The sequence below is a fragment of the Falco peregrinus genome, chromosome 1, assembly GCF_023634155.1.
Source record: "Falco peregrinus isolate bFalPer1 chromosome 1, bFalPer1.pri, whole genome shotgun sequence".
Lineage (NCBI taxonomy): Eukaryota > Metazoa > Chordata > Aves > Falconiformes > Falconidae > Falco > Falco peregrinus.
In genome coordinates this window covers 65,394,937-65,418,067 of record NC_073721.1, presented here as the reverse complement: position 1 = coordinate 65,418,067, position 23,131 = coordinate 65,394,937, and the positions used below count along the sequence as shown (strand labels likewise).

At 56.2% G+C, this 23,131-nt stretch overlaps 1 protein-coding gene across 1 annotated transcript; it reads right to left on the bottom strand.

The window, feature by feature from the left end:
* Nucleotides 1-652: 652 nt before the first annotated feature.
* Nucleotides 653-21,893, bottom strand: ISM2 (isthmin 2). Its single transcript, XM_055793765.1, has 6 exons — nt 21,755-21,893; nt 7,184-7,444; nt 6,313-6,691; nt 5,325-5,465; nt 4,808-4,885; nt 653-4,188 (listed from the first exon to the last, which is right to left on the bottom strand). The coding sequence occupies exons 1-6, from the start codon at nt 21,890-21,892 to the stop codon at nt 3,671-3,673; spliced, it is 1,515 nt and encodes a 504-aa protein (XP_055649740.1). The 5' UTR covers nt 21,893; the 3' UTR covers nt 653-3,670.
* Nucleotides 21,894-23,131: the final 1,238 nt, after the last annotated feature.

Here is a 23,131-nt window from a genome sequence, read left to right as displayed (position 1 = left end):
ACCCTTGACAGATGTGCAGCCAGCACAAGGCAAAAGGAGCAAGAGAAAAGGAGGGAGAACAGCTGGAAACAGCAAGAGCTTGGAAGTGGTCACGATTTATGCAGCAAATTAACAGCAAAGGGAAGTTGTGATCCCTGGAAAGCTTTGCAAATCCCCCTGTTATCATTAGCTGTTGGCTCTGGAGGCGGTGGGCCAAACCAGTTTTCAAGCTGGGATGATGCCGGTGCTTTTTTTCACCCACTCCCATGCCCAACACCTGCTTAAAGCAGTATACTGGTGTAAGGTTGGCTGGCACCCAGCTCTGGCCAGGCTGAGCATGGAGTAAAACCTGGGATCAGGGCTGAAGGCACAGGGAATGCATTTGCTTCGCAGCACTGACCCTGATCATCTTGTAGGAGACTCCCTTCCCTGCGAACAGAACTTCCCATATCCCGTGGCTGCGGCGGTGGGCTCTGCGCAGTCTCTGTTAGCTGCAATTTTTGCAGCTAGACACCATCAAATGCAAATGCTAAGGGAAGGAAGAGAAGCCACCAGGGTCTTTGCAGTACAGCTGGGGCTGCGGACCCAAGACATTCAGCACAGTGGCATCCCTCTCAACCAAAACAAATTGCAACATACGCTTCAGTCCCGACTGAACAACATCAGCAACACGTACATATATAAAGTGCTTTATTGCAGTATCAGAATAAAGAATTCTTCTCTATCAAATTTTGTCGGAATAAAAGACATATATTATATATAAAACCAAAATAAACTTCAGGAGTGGAAGCTTATGAGATTCATCACTTAAATAGCAGTGGGCTGGACAGAACCTTTGATGGGATATAGAAGCCAGTAAAATTTTGTGCTTGCTTAATGTCTACTTTTCTCATGGTGCCCCGCAAAGCCTCCTGGTGTCTAAGGTGCTTGTGTGAGGAACAAGGCTGCTTCTCATTTCTCATGCTCCAGTTCATGCCTGTATCATCCAAACCACAGAGGCAGCGAGGCAGAACAGCCTCCCAGCTTTCAGCCAGCTTTTGGGGGCAGGGGGAGCTCAATGCAAGAATTTTTTCTACTCGCCCTTGGACAAGAATTCCATTTACTACAAAAATTATAGTTTCTTTTTTGGGGGTTAGACTGGTTGACACACCCAGTATAAAGAGGAGGAGGATGCAAATCCTGAATAGCAGTCCTCACTATAAGAGCACTTGATCAGAGAGCAGCCAGTCTAACAAACAAATTGGCTGAGCTATGGAAAGTCTCCCCCAAGAAAGGCTGTTTGCAGACATCCTGCTTCCACATGTGCGTCCAATGCTGGACACTAGGCACATTTAACGGGAGGTTGTTTTAAAGAAGTTTCTGCGCTATTGGTAAATAAGCTCCTCTGAGAGTCTGCTGATGTTAATGATGACAGGATAAGGGAGACAAAATGGGAAGATGCTCTGCTAAATGGCAGAAGGTAACAAGCTCATCCTACCATGGCCTCGGCCACTCAACTGGCTTCCCACACAAACACCTCCATGCCTGTTGCTGAGCCTCCCCACACACATCCCAGGCCCCCAGAACCAAGCCACCAGATTACTGCACCCCCCTCTCAACCACCTCTTGATGACCTACCTCTTTACCAGAAACTAGTGAGCAGATGACCATTTGGGCTAGGGAACATGTAATGGTCATGAAAATTTACCAGAAATTTACCAGAGCCTGGGTCTCCATCAATGCTTATTTGGTTGCGTTGTCCTTCTCACCCTTTGCATAACACTGGTCATCTCAGACTGCCCGCCTGTTGGGAAATGGATCGTGTTTGCCTATGTTTTGATAGCACCCGTAACTGAAGTCTGGGGATATGAGTGTGGAATAACAGTTAAATAAGAATAATTCACTGGTAACTTCATTAATACTTTTGTTTTGCCAGCCATGAAGTACTGAATGACCAAGGATGTAACATTCTATCAGTAACCAAGGCAAAATGATCAACATACACTCAATAGATATAAGACTCTCCCAGAAAGACTCCCCAAAGAGCTATCAGACTATGGATATTCACTGGCCCTAGAGAAAGCTCCTGCAAGGACAGACCTAGCACAGGACAGCCAACCAAGGACCTCTGCACCCAGACAGGTGGGGTTTTGTCCAACAGTGTCCTGCAGAAAAACAGAGTAGCCAAAAGCCTTGGGTGAAACCTCTAGTCTAGAAATCACTCCATTCTTCTTTACATGTGCTTCACTTGCTCATTTATTTCCTCTGATGCGTAAACTTTGCTAAATAAAGGTTAGAAGTTTCTGCCAGGCTCAGCAACTGAATGTCCAGTGATAAAGTTGCTCAGCCTGGTTTCTCTGCAGGAAACTTGGGAGCTCCCAAAATATGTTGGGAGAAACTGCCATGAACCTGACGCTGAATAAAACCCAGGCAATACCAAAGTGCCAACAGGGAGCATCGTGATCCATGACCTGCAGACACCAGTTATTGACATTCGCACATGTGTGTCTTCCCCCTTCGGAGCCGCACTGGCTTGCCCGGCCAGGCAGGGAGCCTGGGGAGCGCAGGGTGCACCCACAACTTGCTTTCTCCGGGCTGCCCCTCGCTGGGGACCTGGGCAGACACAGCATGGAGCAGAGCCCCAGGCCAGCAGCAGCAGACCAGAGTGGCAATGTTGGGTGCTCCCAGCAGTGCCTGACTTGTTCCCACCCCCGTGGAGAACTCAGCTCAGTGCTTTTTGCTCCTCTCCATGGCATGAGTGGTGGCTGAGCTGCCTCCTGCCCGGCAGGGCTGTGGGTGAGAAACTCAGGACTTTCTGCTGGGTCATATCACGGGTGCTCCCGAGCACTAAAATGTGTCAGGGGCTGCCAGGGAGCTGAGGTGTGGAGGTGGGCTGGCAGTGGGACTTGCATGGGTGCTGCCACCCCACTCCCCCAGGCACTGAGGCAGCGGGGCTGAAATGCATACAGCTGGCGTGTCCCCCATGCTGACCTCCACTCACGTCTGGCTTTGACACCCCGTGTTTCCTTTTGCAGCCAAACCCAGGGTGGCAAGGGAGCCCAGGTGGCCAGTTCCCTCCTGCCCCATGTACCCCCCGGGCCCATGAAACCCTGCTAAGCCTCTCCCTGCTCCTTCCCAACTGCGCATGGAAGAACCCAAGGAAGGGTCCCCGCTCCATGTGCACGGCTGGGACAGCCCTCCCCCTCCCTAGGAGGAACCCACCACCAGGTTCAGAAGTGGGCCAGCAGGTGTCCAGGCAAGAGCAGGCAGCTCTGCCTGCAGCAGGCCAGCTCCTCAGACGCAGCGTGAAGCCAGCAGGAGCTGAGGCCTCCTCACGCTGCAGACCCACCTCACCCTGCAGACGCTCAGCTTTCAGGTTGCATTGAAAGACCATAGAGAACAAAAGCAGACGGGAGCAGCCCCGCGTTCCCTTCACGCCTCCCATCCCCTGTGGCTCCCCGCGTGCCAGCCCAGGCGCCCTGGGGTGCAGGACCACCCCAGGTGGCACAGCAGGGATCAGCCACAATAACCTCTGGCACCCTCAGGAATCCAAGGGGGGGCCAAGGCGTCCCACTGAGGAGACGAGACAGACGGCACATCCTCGCCGCATGCTCGGTGCCAGCAAGGAGCCCAAGAGCAGGGCCAGGGCTTTGCCAGGCTGGGCTGGGGTGGGAGCCGGCAGTGGCCACGGCTCCTCTGAGCGTGGCTGTGGCTAGTACTCCTTGGCCTCCTGCAGCTGGGAGAGATACTCCTCCTCGGTGGGGTTGTCAGCACACCGTTGCCCGTTGTTGGGGGGCCGGACGGCGTGGTAGCGGCTCCAGTCACCCTTGCAGAGGATCCAGGGCAGCATGTCCACCTTGTAGTGCAGCTCCGGGGAGAACTCGGTGCTGATGAGGTTGGGGACACCAGCCCCCTTGCCGCGGGTGATGAGGCGAGTGTGCTCGTCATAGCAGCAGTGCTGGGCAGCCAGGGTGGTGCTGTCGAGGGAGAGCATGGAGCGCAGGCAGAAGCGTGCTGTTGGCTTGTAGATGTCCAGGCGCTCCTTGGGGCCACTGGCGTCCCGCCATCGGAAGCTCTTGCCTTGCTGCTCATCGCGCAGGTTGACAGCACTGTAGACAGCTTCCAGAGGGTAGGAGCAGGGACAGCTGGGCAGGTCTGTCAGCACCTTGCTGAGGTACTTGGTGAGGAAGTCGCTCTTGCAGTTCAGCCACTTCTCGCAGCTGTCCACCTCTGGGGGGGGGGGGGGGGGGGGGGGGAAGGCACCAAAAGGGTGAGGGCATGTGCAGCCCGCACCCCGCTTTACCCAGCTGCCCTTTGCTGGCAGCCTCACCAGCAGAACCAGCGGAGCCTGCAACAGCCAGGCAGGAGTAGCCGGGCTCCTGGGATGAGCTAGAGCCAGGCTCCATCCCCGAGGCGGTGACAGAGGGAAGGGGTCTCACGCTGGGGCAGAGCTGGGGCTCCTGGGATGAGCTAGAGCCAGGCTCCATCCCGAGGCGGTGACAGAGGGAAGGGGTCTCACGCTGGGGCAGAGCTGCCCCGAGCAGGGGCTCTACACGGGGCACCCATTGCTACAGGGGCTGGGCTGGCAGCATCCCCCCAGGGCAGAGGGCAAGCGGCAGGCTGGCCGCAGCCACCGCGCTGTAAAGCAGGACCATGTTGTACCAGGGCTGTGGGAGGAGCGGGGTTTCCCAGCATGGCTGCCCATGCCTGCTTGCGGCAGCGGTGTGGGTGACTTAGGTCTGGACACCAGATGCAGGAGCCCCTGGCAGAGCCCCCCGCACCAGCCAGCCACCCACCCCGTGGGGTCTGGCACCGAAGCCCCCGGTGCAAAGCAGAGGCAGAGGCTGACCTGAGTTGAACAGCTCTGTGGTGTTGTCGTTTTTGAAAGGCATCTCCTCTGTGGGCAAGACCATTTCCCCCTCTGCTCCTTGAGAGGGGAAAAAAACCCAAAGAGCTAGCTGAGCACCAGGAGGAGTGGTGGGATTTTTTTTTCCGTGAGGGCACCAGACACTGTCCATCTTCCACCCTCTCTCCCACCACTGTTTTGGTTACACAGCCCTGCGCCTGGAAGGAAGGGCTGGCAGCGAGACATGCAGGACAGACCCACCCAAGGCTGTGGGTTATGCAAATCCCAGTGCAGGGACCCGGCTCTCATATGCCTCACGCGAGGATTTCAAGCTCCCAGTGAGAGCGGTGCCAGGAGTGGCACACCCAGCTGGATGCCAGCTCTACCACCCGGTCGCTCTCCACTGGGGAGCCACGAAGCCCCATCACAACCTCTCCGTGGAGACAAACCCCTGTGGTCATTAGCCCAGATCACATTAAACACAACTAGTTCTTGAAGCTGTGTATGGCCAAGGGCTCACCAGGACAGCGCGGCAGGTCGCAGGTCCTCGACTCCGTTGCTGTGCAGGCATAGCCACAGGATCGGGTCCTCTTCTGGTTGCCACTGCCACAGGTGATGCTGCAGGGGGACCATGGGCTCCACTCCTCCTCGTCTTCATAGTCTGTGCACGGCAGGGAAGAGGCAGAGAGCGGTGTACCCCAGGAAAGCCTCAGTGGGAGGGGAGCCAGCAGCCACCCAGCACCTCCCTCAGCTCTTCCCTGTCCCTGGGATGTCTTTTGCAGGCATGCAGGGCCACCACTGCCCAGGGCACATGGAGGTGCCCAGCCATGTGATGCCAAGGGCCAACCCTGTCCTCGCTGGCAACCCCAGGGAGGCAGCCCCCGGCAAAGGCTCTCATTCAGCTTTGTTCACGGTCATATTGACCCACACAGGCACTGCTGCCCACCCCCATCCTCACCGAACCCACCCGATGCACTGGCCATGATGCTGAAGCATCTCATGTTAGCAAAGGTTGCCTGATTTTGGGCTCGTGGCTGGGAAGCTGCAGGAGGGAGCTGCTGTGGTGCCCTGGCCTGTCCACCCAACAGCACCTGCCACCTAGCCCTCTGCAGCTCCTCTCCTGGGGGCTGCCAGGTCTGTGGCTAAGGCTTCTGGCACTGCCGTCATCGCAGGGACCTGAGCTGATGGCAGCAGCACTTGCCATTCACATTTACATTGTATTTCTCATCCGAGCATGCCTTCGCTGGAGTTTATGCTCCAGTCTGATTACACACAAGGACAATTCCCACTGGGATGCTGGCACGTCTGACTGCTGGAAGCCCCCTCTGGGTGCTGGCCTTGCTCTTTGGCATACTTGCTAATTTTTTAAGTAGGAGCTGAGCATCAGTGCGCTGTGATCTTGGGTGCAGGGCTGCTCCCCCTGCAGCGAGACAGGGCTGAGGGTCAGGCAGGGCAGGGGAGGGCAGTGCTGGTCTGCAGGGCAGCTGCACGTACCCAGGAGGACTCACCATAATTATATTTTTCCTTAAAGATCCAGTTCTTCTGCCCAGGCCACCGCTGGTCCCAGTCACCTCCCACTCCACTGAGCATGGACTCCTCCTCATACTCTGCTGTGTAATCTTCCTCATTGTCCTCTTCCTCCTCCTCCCTGTCCCCTACATCCAGGTTGTCATCCTCTTCCTCCTCTTCCTCCTCCTCCTCTTCCTCCTCCTCCTCCTCTTCCTCCTCCTCTTCCTCAGCAGGGTCGGTGTATTCCCAGAAGAGGGGCCAGAAGAGGTCTTTGTGGGACAGCCATTCAGAGGACGTCAAGGACCAGTCATTGCTTGTCTCCTTCAACAAGTCCATCTCCATCTCAGCCTGAGGATCATCTACCACTTCGATGGTCACCTGGAGGCCAGATATGAGGCAGGGCAGTGAGCCGAGGCACGGTCCCTGGGACAGGCCTGCCAAGCCCTGCACTGGTTCCCAGCCTGAGGCCAGAGATGGTTTGGGCTACAGGACCAGTGAAGAGCGCAAGAGGTCTCGCCTCATGGGGAGGGACTGAGCAGGGGCAGAACAGGAGGTGCAGGAGCTGGTGATCACCCACAGGCACCAACACCACCCTCAGAAACTGAGAGGTCACTCCTGTAGGAGTGTTTGCTCCTGCTCTACAGAGAGGGGCTGGGGAGGGGGGGCAGGGAAAAGGCTGTGAGCAAATTCCTCTAGCAAGGAGTTTGCCTCTGCCAGCTATTTGCATCTGGTAGTTACCAAGAAGACAGATGGCAGCAGCCACATGGACCCCACTCACAAGATCTTTCCTCTTAGGGAACAAAACGAGGCTGGGGAACACACGCAGAATTCGCCCGCATCCCCCCCATCCCGCCCAGACCTGCTCCCCACCTGGATGTTGGGGTTCTGGGCGCTCAGGTCCACGTTGGCCAGCCCTGGCAAGCTCTGCAGGTCCAGCACGAAGGGCAGGCTCTCCTCCCGGCCAGCGCTGCCGGGCTGGGGCATCGCCGGGCTCCTGGCAGCCTGCTGAGCCACCCCCCGGCGCCTGTGCCGCCGCAGGCCAGCCTGCCCACTCCGCCTCAGCCCCCGCGCCTTCCCCGGTGGTGGCAGCTCATCATCCCCTGCCGAGCGGGGGTCGGACGAAGCAGAGACCTGGAGGGGGAAGAGGTGGTGAGGACATCTCCCGAGGGTGGCTGTGCAGGGAGCAAAGTGCTGCCCAGCAAAAGGGTTCTGGTCTCCTGCACCAAATGGTTCCTCTGTCCCATCTTATTGTAGCGTCAAGGCAGGAACTTACATGTTAATTAAAGTTAATAGCCAGTGGCCTGTGCTGTGCCAGGGCTCAGCCCCACTGCACCTGAACAATGTACGGGTCTGCTCAGGCTGGTGCTTCCCATCCCCACGACCACCTTCTCTGCACCCCTCTGCTGTCCCCCTGCCCATCCCGCCTGGCTTTCCGCCTCTTGCTCTTCCCTTTTGGCCATCGCTTGGTCCCTAGAGACGGGTAATGGCAAGAATTCTTCAGGTCGCAGAGTTATCAGAGCTCACATTTAATAATTTTATATGTTTATATAAAAAGTTTATAACAAGGGCCTTACGACAAGGGAGAAAAACCTCACCTAAATAAATTGTTCTGTAATGTTAGGGTAGACAATGTCAAGCAACACAGGTTTGATTGAGATTTCAGACGCTGCCCAAAGGCTACCACAGGGAGGGAAAGAAACTGCTGGTAGATAGAACCCAAGTACCTTTATCCCTTTGGGAAAGGCAAGATGCCCAGCTGAACAGGACCACAAAACTGACTTGCCAGTACTGCCAATGGCTTTAACCACTGTTGCTGCTGTGGCACGCGGTGTTTTCCAGCCAGCCCTGCCCAGGTGGCACAGGGGGAGCGGGCAGGGAGCCCCACCAGCCAGCCAGGAGCAGAGGGAAGCAGCCAGCGAAGCCTGCCAAACGGCCGGGCTCACGCCGAGTTCCCACGTTCCTTGTCCCAGCGCTCGGCACGCACTGGCATGGAAGCGGGCGAGTCAAAGGGCCAGCCCGCTCCAGTGCACCCGAGAAACCGGAGATGGGAACAACTGGCCAAGCCCCTCCTTGGCATGGGCCACCTCTGGGAAGGTCTGCGGGGCCCTGCAGCTGAAGGCTGGGAGCAGAGGTGCCCGAACCCCCCAGCATCTCTGCCAGCAGCTGCCTATTTCTGGCTGCCCAGCTGAAACCCCCTTCTGTTCCCAAGCTCTTGCCCTTCACGCCAGCCCAGCCGAGAGCCATGGGATTAACGAAGAGAGCGGCGTGCCCCCTCCCCACGGGGGGGACACGCAGAGAGGCATTTCTACCTGCAATTAGAGCCAGATGGTTTGGGGAAGGACTCTCCTCCCTTTCATCCTGATCACTGGAGCACTTCAAAGGCAGCTGGAGCCTGGCCAGGCTCTCATGAGCGCACACAGCCTGTCCCCAGCCCTGTGCCCGCACATCAAAGCCCACGACTCCCCCGTCCCAGGGGGAGGGAAAAGAGCAGCAGGGACGCTGCTGGTCCCTTGGCTGCTGCCCAGAGCGCGCTGGACTCGGGGAAGGGCCGGTGACAGACTTCACCAGATGGGTCTGGAGGAGACAGGGCTGCGGGGAGGCGTTTGGGGCTCACCCCTCTCTCTGGCTGGGAGGGCTCCTGGGGCACCGCTGGCAGCAAGCGTGGCCACAGACGGACCCACTGCCCCCACTTTTCCTACCCAGCTCCCTTTGCCCCTGTCCAAAACCCGCAACTGTTTTGGGAAGGCCCCACGGTAAGGATGCCTGGCTCTGCCCCAGCCTGTCTCACCCCCTCGCCAGGTCTCTTGTGCCCAGGGACTCCCTGGCAGGGAGCAAGGAGGAGCCCAGGCGGAGCAGAAACAAGGGGGGGGGGGGTGCAAAGAGCCAAACCTGGCCGTGTCCCACTGCTGGCACACTGCACACCAGCCGGTGCTGGGTTTGCTGCCAGCTGCGTGTGCCCAGCGCAACCCCTGCACCAGGGGCAGCCAACAGCCCTGCCGGGCTGGTGCTCCTGCCTAGTTGGCAGTGAGCTTATTGGGGCTGGGTAAGCTCGTTTCGCAGACAACCCAAATTTAATACACATGAAAGTGAGGTCTCCTCTAGCAACAAGACCCAAGCTCACCCAAGGACATCAGAGCAAGCCAGCCAGGAACAGACTCCAAGTCTCCAAACTTACACTCAGTGCCTAATTCAGATTTTACGCCCAAACAAGCTCAAGAAATTCAGAGTACTGTTCCCACAGGGGATACGTAAGACTGCCCCAGGGGAGCTGGCTCCGAGAGTGTTGCAAGGCGAACAGAGCTCCCTCAGCTCCCAAATCCTCCAGAGGCACAAAGACCCCAGGGGTGTCTGCCCTGGGTGGCCCAGAGTCCTTCAGCGATGGTCACGGCACCGCAGCCCCCAACCCTTCCCTTCTGCAACTGTCTACATTGCTCTGAAGCTGCATCAGGTTAAAATTTATCCCTGCATCAGAAGACATCCCACCTGAGCAAGGTCCTGCCCAGTGCCCTGCCCCAGTCGACCAAGCCATGGATTTTAGTGAGGTCCTATGAGGCCCAGTGCTCCCTCTGAGTCACAGCATCCATGGCACCACGATCCTGAGAGGCAGATGTGTCTTCTCCATGTCACCAAGGGGCTCCTGCCAGCCACGCAGGCAGCAGCCCTCCAGGGTCACCCTTGCTGCATGACACCCACCCTCTCCTCCACCTTGCCTATGGAACAGCTGGATAAAGCTGTCAAGCCTGGAGCTAAGCCAGGTCCCCACTCCTGCCACCGGGGAAGGACACTTGCCACCACAGCACAGAAGCAGAGGGTGCAGTGCTGGGAAGCCATCAATCTCTCGCAGCTGAGCCCCAGCCTTCTGGGACCAGCCAGCACCAAAAGGAAAAGACAAAACGGGAGTTGCCGCAGTTCCTTCTGCAGACACTTGGGATATCCTGCGTGGCTGGGAATAAAGGTTTCCAGGGCATGAACGTGAGAGAAACTATGGGGCAGCACTTGGGAAAGAGTATGCACTTTCCATTTGTGAAGACCATCTTTAGGCTGAAGGCTGTAAGCAGGATCACACACACCTCCCCACCAGCCCAGGAGCCCTTCCCACATAGTTCAGGCTCTCCCGTGTGTGGGGCTGACCACCTAAACCCTTGGGGCACAAGCTCAGCACATATATTAGGAAGGGGAAGGAACTCATCAGCAATTCTCCCCAGTGTCATGCCTAATTTATACGTAACATGGGTGACAGGGTGTATGGAAAAGGTGTAGGGAAAGGCATGACATCATTTCTCTAAAGACTAGAGGCTGGTATTTTCTCATTTCTGGTCCATACACCTCTATTAAAATGGCTTGGAAATCTGAAGAAGGAGAATAGAGCAGCCACGAAACCATTTCAAGGGATGGAAAGACTTGTCCAGTGAAATACAATTCGTTTGTCTTGTTAAGAAGAGAAAGCAATGACTTGATCTCCCAGTTCTTTAAGGCAATAATCCATCAGGCACCAGAGATGCTCTAATCCAGAACAGAAACACATAATAGGAACCAACATGTCCGAGTCAAAGCCAGACAAATTCAAACGAGGAGCAAGAACATGCATTTAACGCCATAGGAACCACAGGAACAAGCTAACAAGGAAAGTGGCAACATCTCTTGTGGAGACAGTCAAACCCACGTCACTGGGCTCAACACACATGCACCACGTCTGTGCTAGGGAATATACTCAAGGATCTAATGATTTCTTCTGGTCTTAAAATCTGTGATTTTGTTATAAACTTCTCCAAGACTCTGAACTAAACCTGGGTTAAGAAAGCATATGACCGACGTCCATGTGCTACAGCTCTTATGCAAAAGTGATTAGAGATGTGACATCTCAGGTCCTACAGGAGCTTAAAATGTGAAAACTTCGAGCAGTCCCCGTGCTGCCCTTTGGCAAGCAGGGACAGCACTAAGCTGCCACCACAACCACAGGTACTCATCCCTCCAGCTCGTTCCTCAGCATCTCCGCAGGCACCGCAAGCTGCCAATGAACCCACCGGCAGGGCTTTTTGTAACTACACACCTTGCTGAGCAGAGCTGCTCTTCATCACGGGGTTAAACCCAAGCCAAGTATGCTGGAGATAAGTCCCGGGGAGCAAAGCACTGCTGGAACCTGTGCATCAGTGGTGTGGAGCCAGTGAGTGAGTCCCTCGCACAGGGACCCTAGGATGAGCTCTGGGGATGCAGCGGCCACCCACACCCATCCCCAGCCAAGCAGCGAGTGCATGAACATGTTCCGTCTCCACTAGAAAAACCCGGGCACATGGGAGTCAGAGCAGAGGCAATGTTCCGGCAGTGCTTTGGGCTTGTTAACACCGCAGTGAAGAAAATTACATATTTGCTAAAGCCCGGCCTTGCACTGGGCTATAATTATAAGGAATGGGGGTTTTGTTGCTTAATCATTACTGCTTGTGCCAGGTTTCCTTTGAACAGTTTTACCTCGCTGTACTGGAACAAGAAGCTACCAGGAGAACTCTTGATCGTTCCCTGAATAGAGCCGAGTCTACACAAGCATCTTCTTACTCCTTCCCCCAAGCTCTCTCCGACATTATTTTAAAATCTGTCCTGCAGTTTGTTCCAAACTTGCCCACTTATGAATTAGCCAAGTGCAAAATAGAAATCAGAACATATTTTTTTCTTTTCCTTTTTTTTTTTACCATAAAACTTTTCCTTCCATATTCACCCGAATGAACTGCAAAGGTCTGGAGAAAGTTTTAAAGAAAAAAAAAAAATCTTTGGACTGAAACTGGGCAGGAACAATTCCAGAGCAGTGTTTCATTACAAAGGTTCTGTGGAAGCAGAGGGATGCTGCTTGCTTGCTCCAGAGGTAAGCCCAGCCCGTCTGGGGGCAGCTCTGGGGCTGTAGTTTGCAGAAAGGCTCAGGACAGTTTTTGCTGGTGGGAGTGGGAGAAAGGGGAGGTTTTCCCAGTGTTTTTTTCCAAATTACTTTTTCCAAGTAATACTGTTGTCTCTCTAAAATAAAGCAAGGTTGAACAGCCGGCTAATCAACAGGAACAAATGCAGATGCCATGCTGCCTGCCATAGTGCTGGACATGCTCTCTCCTCGATGACCCCATCACAGACGCTGTGCAAAGAAAAGGCTTTTTTAGCCCAGCCAGCTGAGACCACCTTAGCCTCCCCACAGCCCTAGTTTGATCCTCCTGGCTCACAACCCACCCACCAGCACATAACCCATCTACTGGCACAGTCTTTCAGACAGATGGAAAATCCGCTGGATGCACATCAGACAAGTGACTCGTGCTACCCATCCGCACATCACCTGCTTGACGGATTTCCACGAACTGTGCCAAAGCACAGCGTGCTTCCAGAGGTGTCAACAGCTGGGTGGGTACCTATGGGGCAGGCAAAGATGCCACCTAGTCCCTGTTACTGTCTGTAAGACTTCCCAAGCCACAATCCCAATGATCAGACAGAACACCTTTAGACCTATAGGCAGGTAGTTCAGCAGCTGCCATCACTCAAGAGTTTTGACAGGCGAGCTCTGGAAGTTCTGCCAGAGGTAATTTAAGGCAGTGGACACTTCCAGCTGCCTCCTTCTTCTTCTGCCCTGGGTTATATGCCTGCCTGCAAAGGGGCTGTGGCACAAGTAAAGAGCAGGACCCCAGCCTTCCAACTGCTCTACTCACTGGTCCACCTCAAGATCAGCTTGCACTCGAATGCTGTTTTTGGTATTTTTAAAATAAAGGCATACACACCTCCCTTTAGGTTTTGGGAGAGCTCTGCAAGTGCTTGTGGATCAGACAAGGCACTCGGTTATCACGCTTGTGTGGGCAGATCTTGTTTATGACAGACCAGCAGGAGCCAGCACCAAACTGTGGGCTGTACAGATAATTATTATGCCCTCACGATTACAATTTTCTGTGCGGTTATCAAAATACTTTAGATCATATGGAATCACTCTTTTCTAACTACCTTCATCCCAACTGTCTTGAGTAGGGGCCTGCGGGAGGCAGCATCGAAGGCTTCATGTCACATTTATTTTCAAGTCTCACATTTATTTTCATGTCTCACAGTCGCGAAAACTGTAATCTCAAATCTCTTTCCAAGGTCAGCGAAGCGACTCAGCTGCCCCTGAGGCAGAGCCAGCCCAGGAGCAGAAGACACCACAGCATGGAGAAGCAGCAGCACGCAGCGCTGCCAGGAGCAGGGACACAGCAGAGCCGACTTGGTGCAAGACCGACAGCGGGGCAGTGGGCCAGGCTGCTGTCGGCGCTGTCACCGCGCATCCCCGCCGGCACAGCCCGGGGCTCCCACTGCGGCCAGCTCTTCTGCGGGCACGCCGGTGAGTAACTTGCCCGTGGCATCCTCGGCCAGCTCCCCAGGTCACTCATGACACAAGGACAAGTAGGAGCCTGGTGGCTTTTCACCTCTCACCATGCCTGGCTCTGTCCTCCTCAGTGTCACCTGCAGGTGTTTCTTTACCATAAATACCTTCTCCCTCTTTAATACTGAGACAAATACCGTAAACCCCACATTTTGCAGACGAGGCAAATGACCTCCCCAAGGTCTCTCTGCTAGGCTGTGGCAAGGCCAGGAATAGATGCAGGTCTCCCATGTCATACTTGGAGAAGGCTTTCAGAAAGGTCCACCACAGCTCAGTTTCTCCTCCCCACCGGCCCCCCAGGAGGGACTGCCCTGCCTCCCACATGGATGAACCACACTGGCCTTGCAGTGGAGAAACTGGGGCACCTGGTTAGCACCACTGGCACGTCCCAGCCCAGCAGCCGGGGCTGTCCTCACACCAGAGACTCTGCCCAAATGCACAGGTCCAAGGGCCAACCTTTGACAGGTGGTGCCTGCTGCGAGGAGCCCAGCAGCGGCAAGGCAGCCTTCCCTGGGGAGGGGGTACCTGGAGACCTCCGCGGCAGCTGGGCCAGCTGGAAGCTGCTCAGATAGAGCGCAGCAGCAGAGTTGTTGTAGATAGAGCAGGGCCCCCACTGGGACTGCATGGAGACGTCCCTGGTGAGGTGAACAGACACATGTCCATACCCTCTGGTCCTCTCCAGCAAATGCTCCTGCTAGGGCACATGTTTTCCGTTAACATACTTGAGCTGTAATACGCGTAAGCTCTTAATGCATTGGACTGAGTTGCCATTAACTTATTCCAACTCTAAACCCCCTGTGCTTCAGTAACCATTAACTTGTTCCAGCTAATGATGCACATTTGCTAGCCTGCACACCGTAACCCTCCGACTGCTCCAGCTGCTGCTTCCTTCCCCGCCGCAGCCCAGGCAAAACCACAACAGGAATAAATCCCCAAATACACCAAAGCAAGCGCAGAAACCAGAGGGACCAGAGTAACGCTGGCCTCCCCCTGCCCCCCTCCCAGCCTGCTAGAAGTTGCAGTTGGGGGGGGCACTTGGGGCAAGCAGGAGCATAGGGGGCACCCGCTGCCCTTGTCCCACGCAGGGTGCACAGGCTGCCCACCCCCCCCACCCCCCCCCCCCCCAGGCAGCAGGGCAAGGAAGGCAACCGACTAAACAATGCAAATCCATCAGGGATCCCTTCAAAAGACAAAATGGGCATCTGAGCTGGACTCAGAGCATGTCCATGCCTTGCACGGAAAGGGATCCAGGCAGGGATGCTGCATCTCAGCTTCCCAAAGAGGCAAAGCCAGGGTGACTTTGCCAGCAGCCCAGGTGCTTGACTGTAGCTCCCCAGCCTGGGGGTGAGCTTGGCTCCCCTCCCCAGCCCAGTGGCAGGATTTAATGACTCCCACACATCAGCATGGGGTGGAGAAAGGGTCTCAGGGTAGGGAAACTTTCCTCTCTAGCTCCAGTTTATATTGTTCATAAGCTTTTCCAGGACAGTCCCTGCTACTTCAAAGTGCCTCACCAAAAAATAATTACTTTTTCTTTCCCCACCAGATGGGAGCCTGAGGCTTGCGGGGCTGCAGAGACAATTCCAAAGTCAGAGGAAAGCTAGGGCACATCCAAATGGGGAGCCCCATTTGCCCAGCGTCTTAGCTCCCAGCTGACCTCTTGTCTTCCCTTTGGCCATTCACTTCCCAGCGGGATCTCACCCGTAACCCCAGGACCGGTCCCCAGGGTAGGCACAGACACGCAATAGCTGAGCTGTAATCCCAGGTACAGGGGAAGCCCAGGTGCACCCAGAGACACCCACAGCACTTCTGGGCAGCCCCACATCTCCTCCACGGAGGCATGAGGGGGACCACCCCGCAGATACGCCCCAGGAGAGAACTAGATGCTCTCCTAAGGAGGATCTTTGATTTTAAGGAGCAACCAGCTTAACCATGTAACACAACCATAGTGTCCCCAGAGGGGAAGGCAGGGGGGGAAGAGCAGACATGAAGACATCCGTACACCATCTTCTCTTGCTGGAGGTGCTGCATGGCATGGCACAGCTGGCCTCCCCTGGGATTTTGGCTGCGGTGGGAGCAGCTGCAGGCGAAGGGGAGGGCAGGGAGGGCAGCAGGAGCGGTAGGGAAGAGAGGACATCCCAGGGAGGTGAAAAGATGCCGGCCCTCCACTGGGGTGGCACCTCCTGCAGCACCCTCTGGCCATCCCACGAAAAATATCCCCTCACCCAGCAACTGCTTCGGGGCTCGGCTGCCAGAGAAGAACCAGGGCTGGCTTGCTCACGCCCAGGCTCAGGCTGCCGGGGCTGGGATGCAGGAGAGCTGACCTGAAGGGCACCATACCCATGCCACGCCAGCCTCCCGCTGCACCCTACGTGACAGAGGTTCCCCTGGCTCGGGACATGCTCCCAGCCCTGCCTCGCACCCCAAGTTCCGTGGGATACATAAAGCGCTGGCAGACTGGGCCAACCAACAGCTTCTAATCAAAGATAAACCCACGACTCACCACCCCTTCACCACATGCATGGACACCCCCCAGGCACCTCTAACCACGTACCCATCTCGCACCCATCCAGCAGCGCTGGGGACCAGAAGGCGGCAGGAATTTACTGGAGACTAAACCAACCTGCAGCCAAGGAGGCATCAGTGCCCTTCATGCCAAGAGCCACAGGGGAATCAGAGGCAGGTAGGTCACCATCTTTTTGGTGTCTTCATCTCATAAGTACTGAGACGAAGTGTATCTCATAACAGCTTCTCAGACAAGCCCCAAGAGTCCCTACACACAGGGAACATGCAGAAACTGAACTGCTTGGAAGCAATACCATGCGGGCTGACTTTCACAGCTGACCAGGTAAAAGCATCTGACAAGCCCAATGAAGGTTCCCTGAAAAATGGTCCACAAAAAAAAAAAAAAAAAGTCTTGCACTTTTGCAAGCTTCTGTCTGAAACAGAAACAATTTTCACAGCAGTACATGGCTGCAATCTCTTCCCTGCTTCTTGGCTATAAGCTCTGGTATTTTATAGGAAAATCAAACCTCTGGCTGGCAACATTTGCTTTGGAGGAGCCGGACAGCACGTATCACCTTGCTGTCATGACTGTAGCTCAGAATGTCCTCAGGCTTCCCTATGGGAAGTGTCCAGACATCTTGTTTGGGGGATTATTCCGAGTGGAAGAATGTATTTTGGAACTCTGGAAAACAGACGATCCCTGGTTTGCACTCCCTACCCCCAAGACACTGACAAGAGGAAAGCAGGAATTAGTCCCCAGCACACTCCCACCATCACCTCGCTGGGCTTGGAGGCACCACAGCTGGAGGCAGGATGAGTCCCTCAGCCTGCCTGTCTGTAAGGAGAAGGTCTGCAAGAGCAGGACACTTTTGGGAAGCCAGAGAGAGGGCTGGGCAATGCCCTGTGGAGCGATTTATGCCTAATCTCTTCCCCTTACATGTGCCTTTTACAGGACCCCCTTTGATTGTAACAATGGGAAGGCAGCAGACCTATTCGTGCAGTGAAAAGGGAAGAAGCCCCCTTGTCGGGCAGCTTCCCTACACCCGGCTCCCCTTTGTTTCTGCTCCTGCCTCAGCCCCAGGGCGGGAGGGTTTTCAACTGTGTTGACTAAGATAATTTGGCACTTCTCAAAAGGAAATTTGCTACAAAGGGTGAAGTACCTCCCTGCACACAAAGAGCCCCTTTCAGAGCGGAAGGATGCTTCAGTGCACGTTTTGTACCCACAAATCCGACCTCCGCCAAGGACAAAGCCAGGGACAAGAACGCTTAATTGCTGATGAAATGAAAAGGTAAAAAGCACATCCGCAGGCAAAATGACTCTGCTACTGACACAGCCTGCAGTGGCCGCAGGGATCTGGCTGCGCCCTGGCTGGGGTGCCCCCACACAGGGCAGGTGTGGGTGACAACACAGGCTGGAGGTCCGCGGTGGGGCGAAATGGCACTGGGGAAAGCGAGACCCTCTTCTCAGCCTGACAGCCCTGGGGAGGCCAGGAGGGACCAAGAGCTCGGGGGAGGCACACGGGAGGCTCCCACAGACCTCCTGGCAGCCCACCACCCCAGCGGGTCCACAGGCAGCGTTTCCAGGCTATATTATGGCTCCCAAATGTCAGGGCTACCCTGGCTCTACAGCCTCCTGACAAACTTCACTCAAGCCCAGCTGGCATTTCCCTTTAACACTTTTTACCTAGTACTGCCACATCACATTGCTGTGGAGCTCCTTTACTCTCTGCTTCTGGCTATCTCTGGCCAAGCGCGCATCTCTGCTACACATTTATTTCTTAAGCACTCCTCTGCACTCAGACTCCCTATGCACAGGGCAGATCAATTTAAATCAAGATCATGATTTTTAATCAGCAAGCAAAACATCTTGGTGTAGACCTCCAGTTGTAAACGCAGTTTCCCATCCCTACCTCTGCATGATGGAACCAGTAAATAACACGAACTGTTGTTACTCGTTTCCTTATTTCTCAGGGGCCAGGAGCCACTCACACCAGGTGCTGACAAACCCACTGATTTGCTGCCAGCTACAGCCCTTATGCTGCGCTTGGTATTTCTTTTGTTTCCCTCTGTTGTGTCTTATAGCAGACACCAGATTGCTCGCAGCCTCAGACCAGGGGAACTCCCAACAGCAAGCTCCAGCCTGAACCTCGGGGAGCCCACTTGCCAGTGCTCTTGGCCCCCTCTCTTAGAGTGGCTCCCTCCTGCAAAGGAGGGTCCACCAAGCCCACCAGAGCTGGGCTGGGCAGGTTGGACCCTCCATAACCCACTGCTGGCTTGCTCAGCCACACCCCTCGCCACCAGGATGCTCGCTGCCAGCACCCCCATCACCCTTACCGCTGGCACTGTTGCTTCTACGCGCAGTTATTGAAGCAGTTGTGTTGGTTCACACAGACCTAATCACCTCTAGCATCCACCTTTCTAGTGTGTTAGAGCCCTAGCTATTTTCTATTTACTAGAAGAGCACTGGAACCGATCGGTGTCAGTTGGAAAGAACCCAAACATCTTATTAACAATGCTCAAAGCCAATATTTTGAAATCCAGTGAGTTTATCAAAACATATTTTGCATTTGACTCCTCTGACTTCATAAATAAACAAACCATTAAGCAACGTGATAAGCTGTCTCTTGTCTCCACAAGAGACATAAGATTTTCCAAGTGTTCAGTTACCCAAATCTGAAGAGCTGCTGGCATGGGTCAGCACTCGGACCTGTCACATTTTTTGCCCATGTCAGAGCGTATGATGCATGCAAAAGTGCTTCTAAAAACCCTGCTGTACACCTGCCTGCTGCTTCAGAGCCCACCTGCCTTCCCAAACATCACCAAAAAGCCTCCAGATAAGCAGGTATCCTCTCTCATTAGATTTAAGTCACAGTTTGGACAGTATTCTGCCTTTTCAACTTCCAGTCAAATAGAATGAAGAAACAGAAAATATCCTGCTGCATCTGTTGCTTGTGCTGGGCTCAATGTAACTCAGGCAAAGCTTTTCCGTGCAGTATCACAGCTGAGAAAATGTAAATGCAAGCGCTTGCTCCTTTGGGAACAGCTGGAAGTAATGGATCCTGACTGAGGTACAGGATTTTGGGATATACTGATAAAGCTATTGCCCAAAGATAAAGCACGTGTTCCCTCCATCCTTCCTGCAATTAGAAGATTTTCTAATTCAAAAATTTACTGAAAACCTTAGTGGTTTTAATTTTCCTAAATTATTTTAGTATAGAAGTGCAACTCTGAGGCTCAGCACAGATTATAAAATCTCCCATTCAATTCCAAACCTAGGAAAAATCTTTTCTTTAAATAAAGATGTTAAATTAGTCTAAGTTATATATTTGTTTAATGGTTTTGATTGTCTATCTGCTCTGCTCTGTCATTTCTATTTTTCTCTTCCCGGCCCCCTTCATTCTACCCACATCTGTAGGGCATTACCCATAGTGTAACCAATACTCCAGCTGTGGCTGCCCTGCTGCCATAGAGACAGGACGTATCAGCACTGCAACAGGAACCATCTGTGCATATGACCCAAAATCACTCTGGCTTTTTTTTTTTTTTAACCACCACACTGCTGCGCTTGTGCTCTCCGCTTTAGTTCTAACAGCCGGGCACGACTACCCCAAAATCTCTCTGGCATGCACCAGAAACAGAGGATTTTCTCCCAGAAATGCAGCCAGAAGACACAAGCCAACACCTACTGCTTTCTCCCTACCATGTGAACTGTGCAGCCAGCACCCCGAGGGACACAGGGCATGCACGGGAGCACCAACAGACCCCCAGAGGAATCCATTCTTCATCTTCCTCCTCGCTCCTAACCTCCACCCGCCAACCTTTGCCTGTAAACATCTTGTATGTTTGTATTCCTGTGAGAAGCAAAGATCCCGGGGACAGAGGGTGCGCTGTGTAAGTGCCGTATGTGATCTTTGGCTGGCTGCACAACGCTCCCCATTCACAACCATTCACAAACTGGGACCGACAGCGGGTTGCCCCGCTTCCTGATGTATTTTAGACATCGGATAAAAAGGAGCCACTGAGATCGCATCCCGCGGTGGGGACCTGCTCAGCTTCCTAACGTGCAGTTTGTCTCTATCCTATGCCCCCTGCCACAGGGCTGCAAGACTTCCCGGATTTCAAGCGTTTCAAGGGATTTCAATCCTACTCCCTCTGCAGCCGGGTCCCAAGCACACTGCCTGGCATCCGTCTGCCAAGTGAACCGGCATCTATGTCCAATACCAACACGGTACTACCAGTGCTACAGCACAGAGCATCCCCAGCAGTCCTGCTAGAATCTGCTCGGTCCACCCTCCAGACAAAACCATTACCAGGCTCAACTGGTGGTACTTGGCTGGACACGGCCCATGCTCCCTCTTGCCCACTGGCCAGGCTTTCCGTGTGGCAGATTCCTTCTTCGCACTTATTCACTGGATTTCCTGCTGGAGCAGAGTTCTGTGCATCCGACAGGAGCTGGTGGCATGACTCCTCCACAGATCAGCCGCGTGTTTTGGCAAGAACCAGCAGTAAGGCACATTCCCATTGCTCGGCACCTCCTCTGCCAGTCTGGCTGACTCTGCAGATCCAACGTGCTGCTTCCCGGGCTGCTGTGGATCGCCAGCATGGGCTGAGCTGCTCGTACCCCGTCCTACTCAACCTCCTCCTCCCACTGTTTCTCCCACGTCTTTCACCCACCTTTAGCAGCAGCATTCTTCAAAGGTATTTTTTCAAATACAGCTCTGCTGCCTGAACCTCTTCTTCTCCAGAGAACAGTTTCAGGACGTTAACAGCTTGCTGCATCCGTTCAGTTGTCCGTCTTTCTAATTCAAACCCTTCTCCCTGCCTTCCTGGCAGTTTGTTTCTTCCCCATTCCCTGCCTGGCATCCCCATCAGGTCTCACCAGTTGGTTTCCAGTCTGACCAGTCCCTCACCTCCTGCTGAAGTTTCTGCTTCCAGGATCCTGAAGCCGGGACTGGCCAGACTCGGGCTCTGGAGGGACCCAGGCTGGGGGTCCCCAGGCCGCCGGGATGAGGGGGGACCATGACCACTCTGGAATCTGCCCCAGGGTCATCCCAGCGGGAAGGAGAGCCGGTGGCTGAAATCCCTCAGTCCCTCACATCTTATTTTTGTAGTAGCGGAGTTCTGGAGTTCCTGGCAAGCCACCAAACCTTGCTCATTTTACTGGCAGCGGCCAGGCCCCCCCGCTTCTCCTACGAGGAGTGCTGCCCCCGGGGAGGTCGGCACCTTCCCGGGCACTGGGGCTAAAGCACCTAAACCAGCCCTTTTCCCGCAGCCGCTGCGCGATGCAGAGACCTGGGGCCACCCCAAAACCCCGGGGGCGGGGAAGGGGCTCTGCCCCGCCGCAAGCGAAGGAGCGGGCCGGGAGAGGGGGCGCAGCCCCGCTCCCCCCGCCGTGCGCTCCCCGTCCGGGGCGCTGCTCCCGCCCGGGGTGTCCCCCCGGCCCCGGGCACCCCCCGAGCGGCCGGGCTGCCCCGCTCAGCCCCCCCCCCCTCCCCAGCACGGGGGAGGGTGCGGAGGGCCGGCCCCAGCACCCGCCCGGCTCCGTCCTGCCCCGACGGCTGCCTTACCTCCGCCAGCTTGGCGCTCCGCTCCCTCGGGCTGCCGCCGCGCTGCCTGCCGAGGGGCAGCCCCCGCACCGCCGCCAGCACGGCGGCCAGGAGGAGGAAGCCCAGGAGGAGCAGGACCTTCCCCCTCATCACAGGCATCGCTCCCCCCTCCCGCCCCGCCTCGCACGCCCGGGGCAGGCGGCCGCGCCGTGCCACACTGCCCCGTCCTTCCTCGCAAAGCAAAAGGAGCACGGCGAAAAAAAAATTTTTTTTTAAAGAAAAAGAAGGATAATATAGAAAATATCGCAGCCGGGAAGCGCGGTGCCCCGCGAGTGCGGCGGGGGCCGGGCAGGGGCCGGCGGCCCGGGACCCTCTGATCGCTGTTGCGGTTTGCCGAGCACGTTCCGGTGCCGCCGCTCCCCCGGGCTCGCCCGCCGGTGCCACTGATGCTGAAGGGTGACTCTGAAAAGCTTCACAAGTGTGTGCGGGGGGTGGGGGGTGGGGGGGGGGGGGGGAGAGGGCTTCGCCTCCCCACCCCCCTTCCTAATCCTTTCGGCAATCTGATTTCTTTCCCTCCTCCTCCCCCGCCGAGGCACTCCCCGGTGCTGCCCGCGGCTCCCCAGGCAGCGCCGGGCACCGGAGGGCGGGCGGGCCGAGGCCGGGCTCCTCGCACCGGTCAAGCCCCTCCCGGGCGAGCGGCGCGGCCGCCGGCCCCTGCCCCGCTCGGGGGCTGCCGGCGCTGCCGGGCCGCCCCCCCGCTCCCCCCGAGCGCTGCCCCCTCCGGGGCGCCGCCGGGCGCCCCTCCCCTCCCCTGCCGGCAGCTGCATGGCCCGGGCGGCCGCGACACCCCCCGTCTCCGCCCGGCGCTGCCCCTCCGCCGCGGCGGGGCCGGGCCGCCGCTCTTTGTTCCGCTACCGGGCGGCGGCTCGGCCGGGGCGGCACCGGGCGCTTCCCGCCGGGGCAGAGCCCTCCCGGGCGGGGCGGGGCGGCCGCGGGCCCCGGCGGCTCCGGTCCGGCCGACTGAGCGGGGAGGACGGAGGGACGGGGGGTCAGAGCCCCGGTGCGCGGAGCCGGGTCCCAGCTGAGGAGGCCGCCCCGAGCGCACGGCAGGAGCGGGGGGCAGCGGCCCCGCTCGCCGTAAGGCTGCCTCCCCTCCGGGTGCCCCCTCTCGCGCCGGCAGCATCTTTGCCGGCCCCCAGCCCGCCGGCAGCACGGTGCGGCTGGTCCCTCGGGAGCCGGAGAGCATCATTTCCCAGGATTTCCTTCCAGGCATCCAGCAGCCTGCGGAGGTGACGATTAGGGAAACACACTGAAAGGCGGTCTGGCAGCCCACGGAAAAAAGGTGCCAGTGCTAGCAGAGACCCCAGCAAGGGACACCTAGCAGGGACAGGGACACCT

Coding starts and splice junctions, on each gene's coding strand:
- ISM2 (XM_055793765.1), bottom strand. CDS start 21,892: ATGCCTGTGATGAGGGGGAAGGTCCTGCTCCTCCTGGGCTTCCTCCTC. Junction 7,445..21,754: donor GGAGCGCCAAGCTGGCGGAG/GTAAGGCAGCCG, acceptor TTCCCCCTCCAG/GTCTCTGCTTCGTCCGACCC. Junction 4,886..5,324: donor CGACCTGCCGCGCTGTCCTG/GTGAGCCCTTGG, acceptor TCCCCTCTCAAG/GAGCAGAGGGGGAAATGGTC.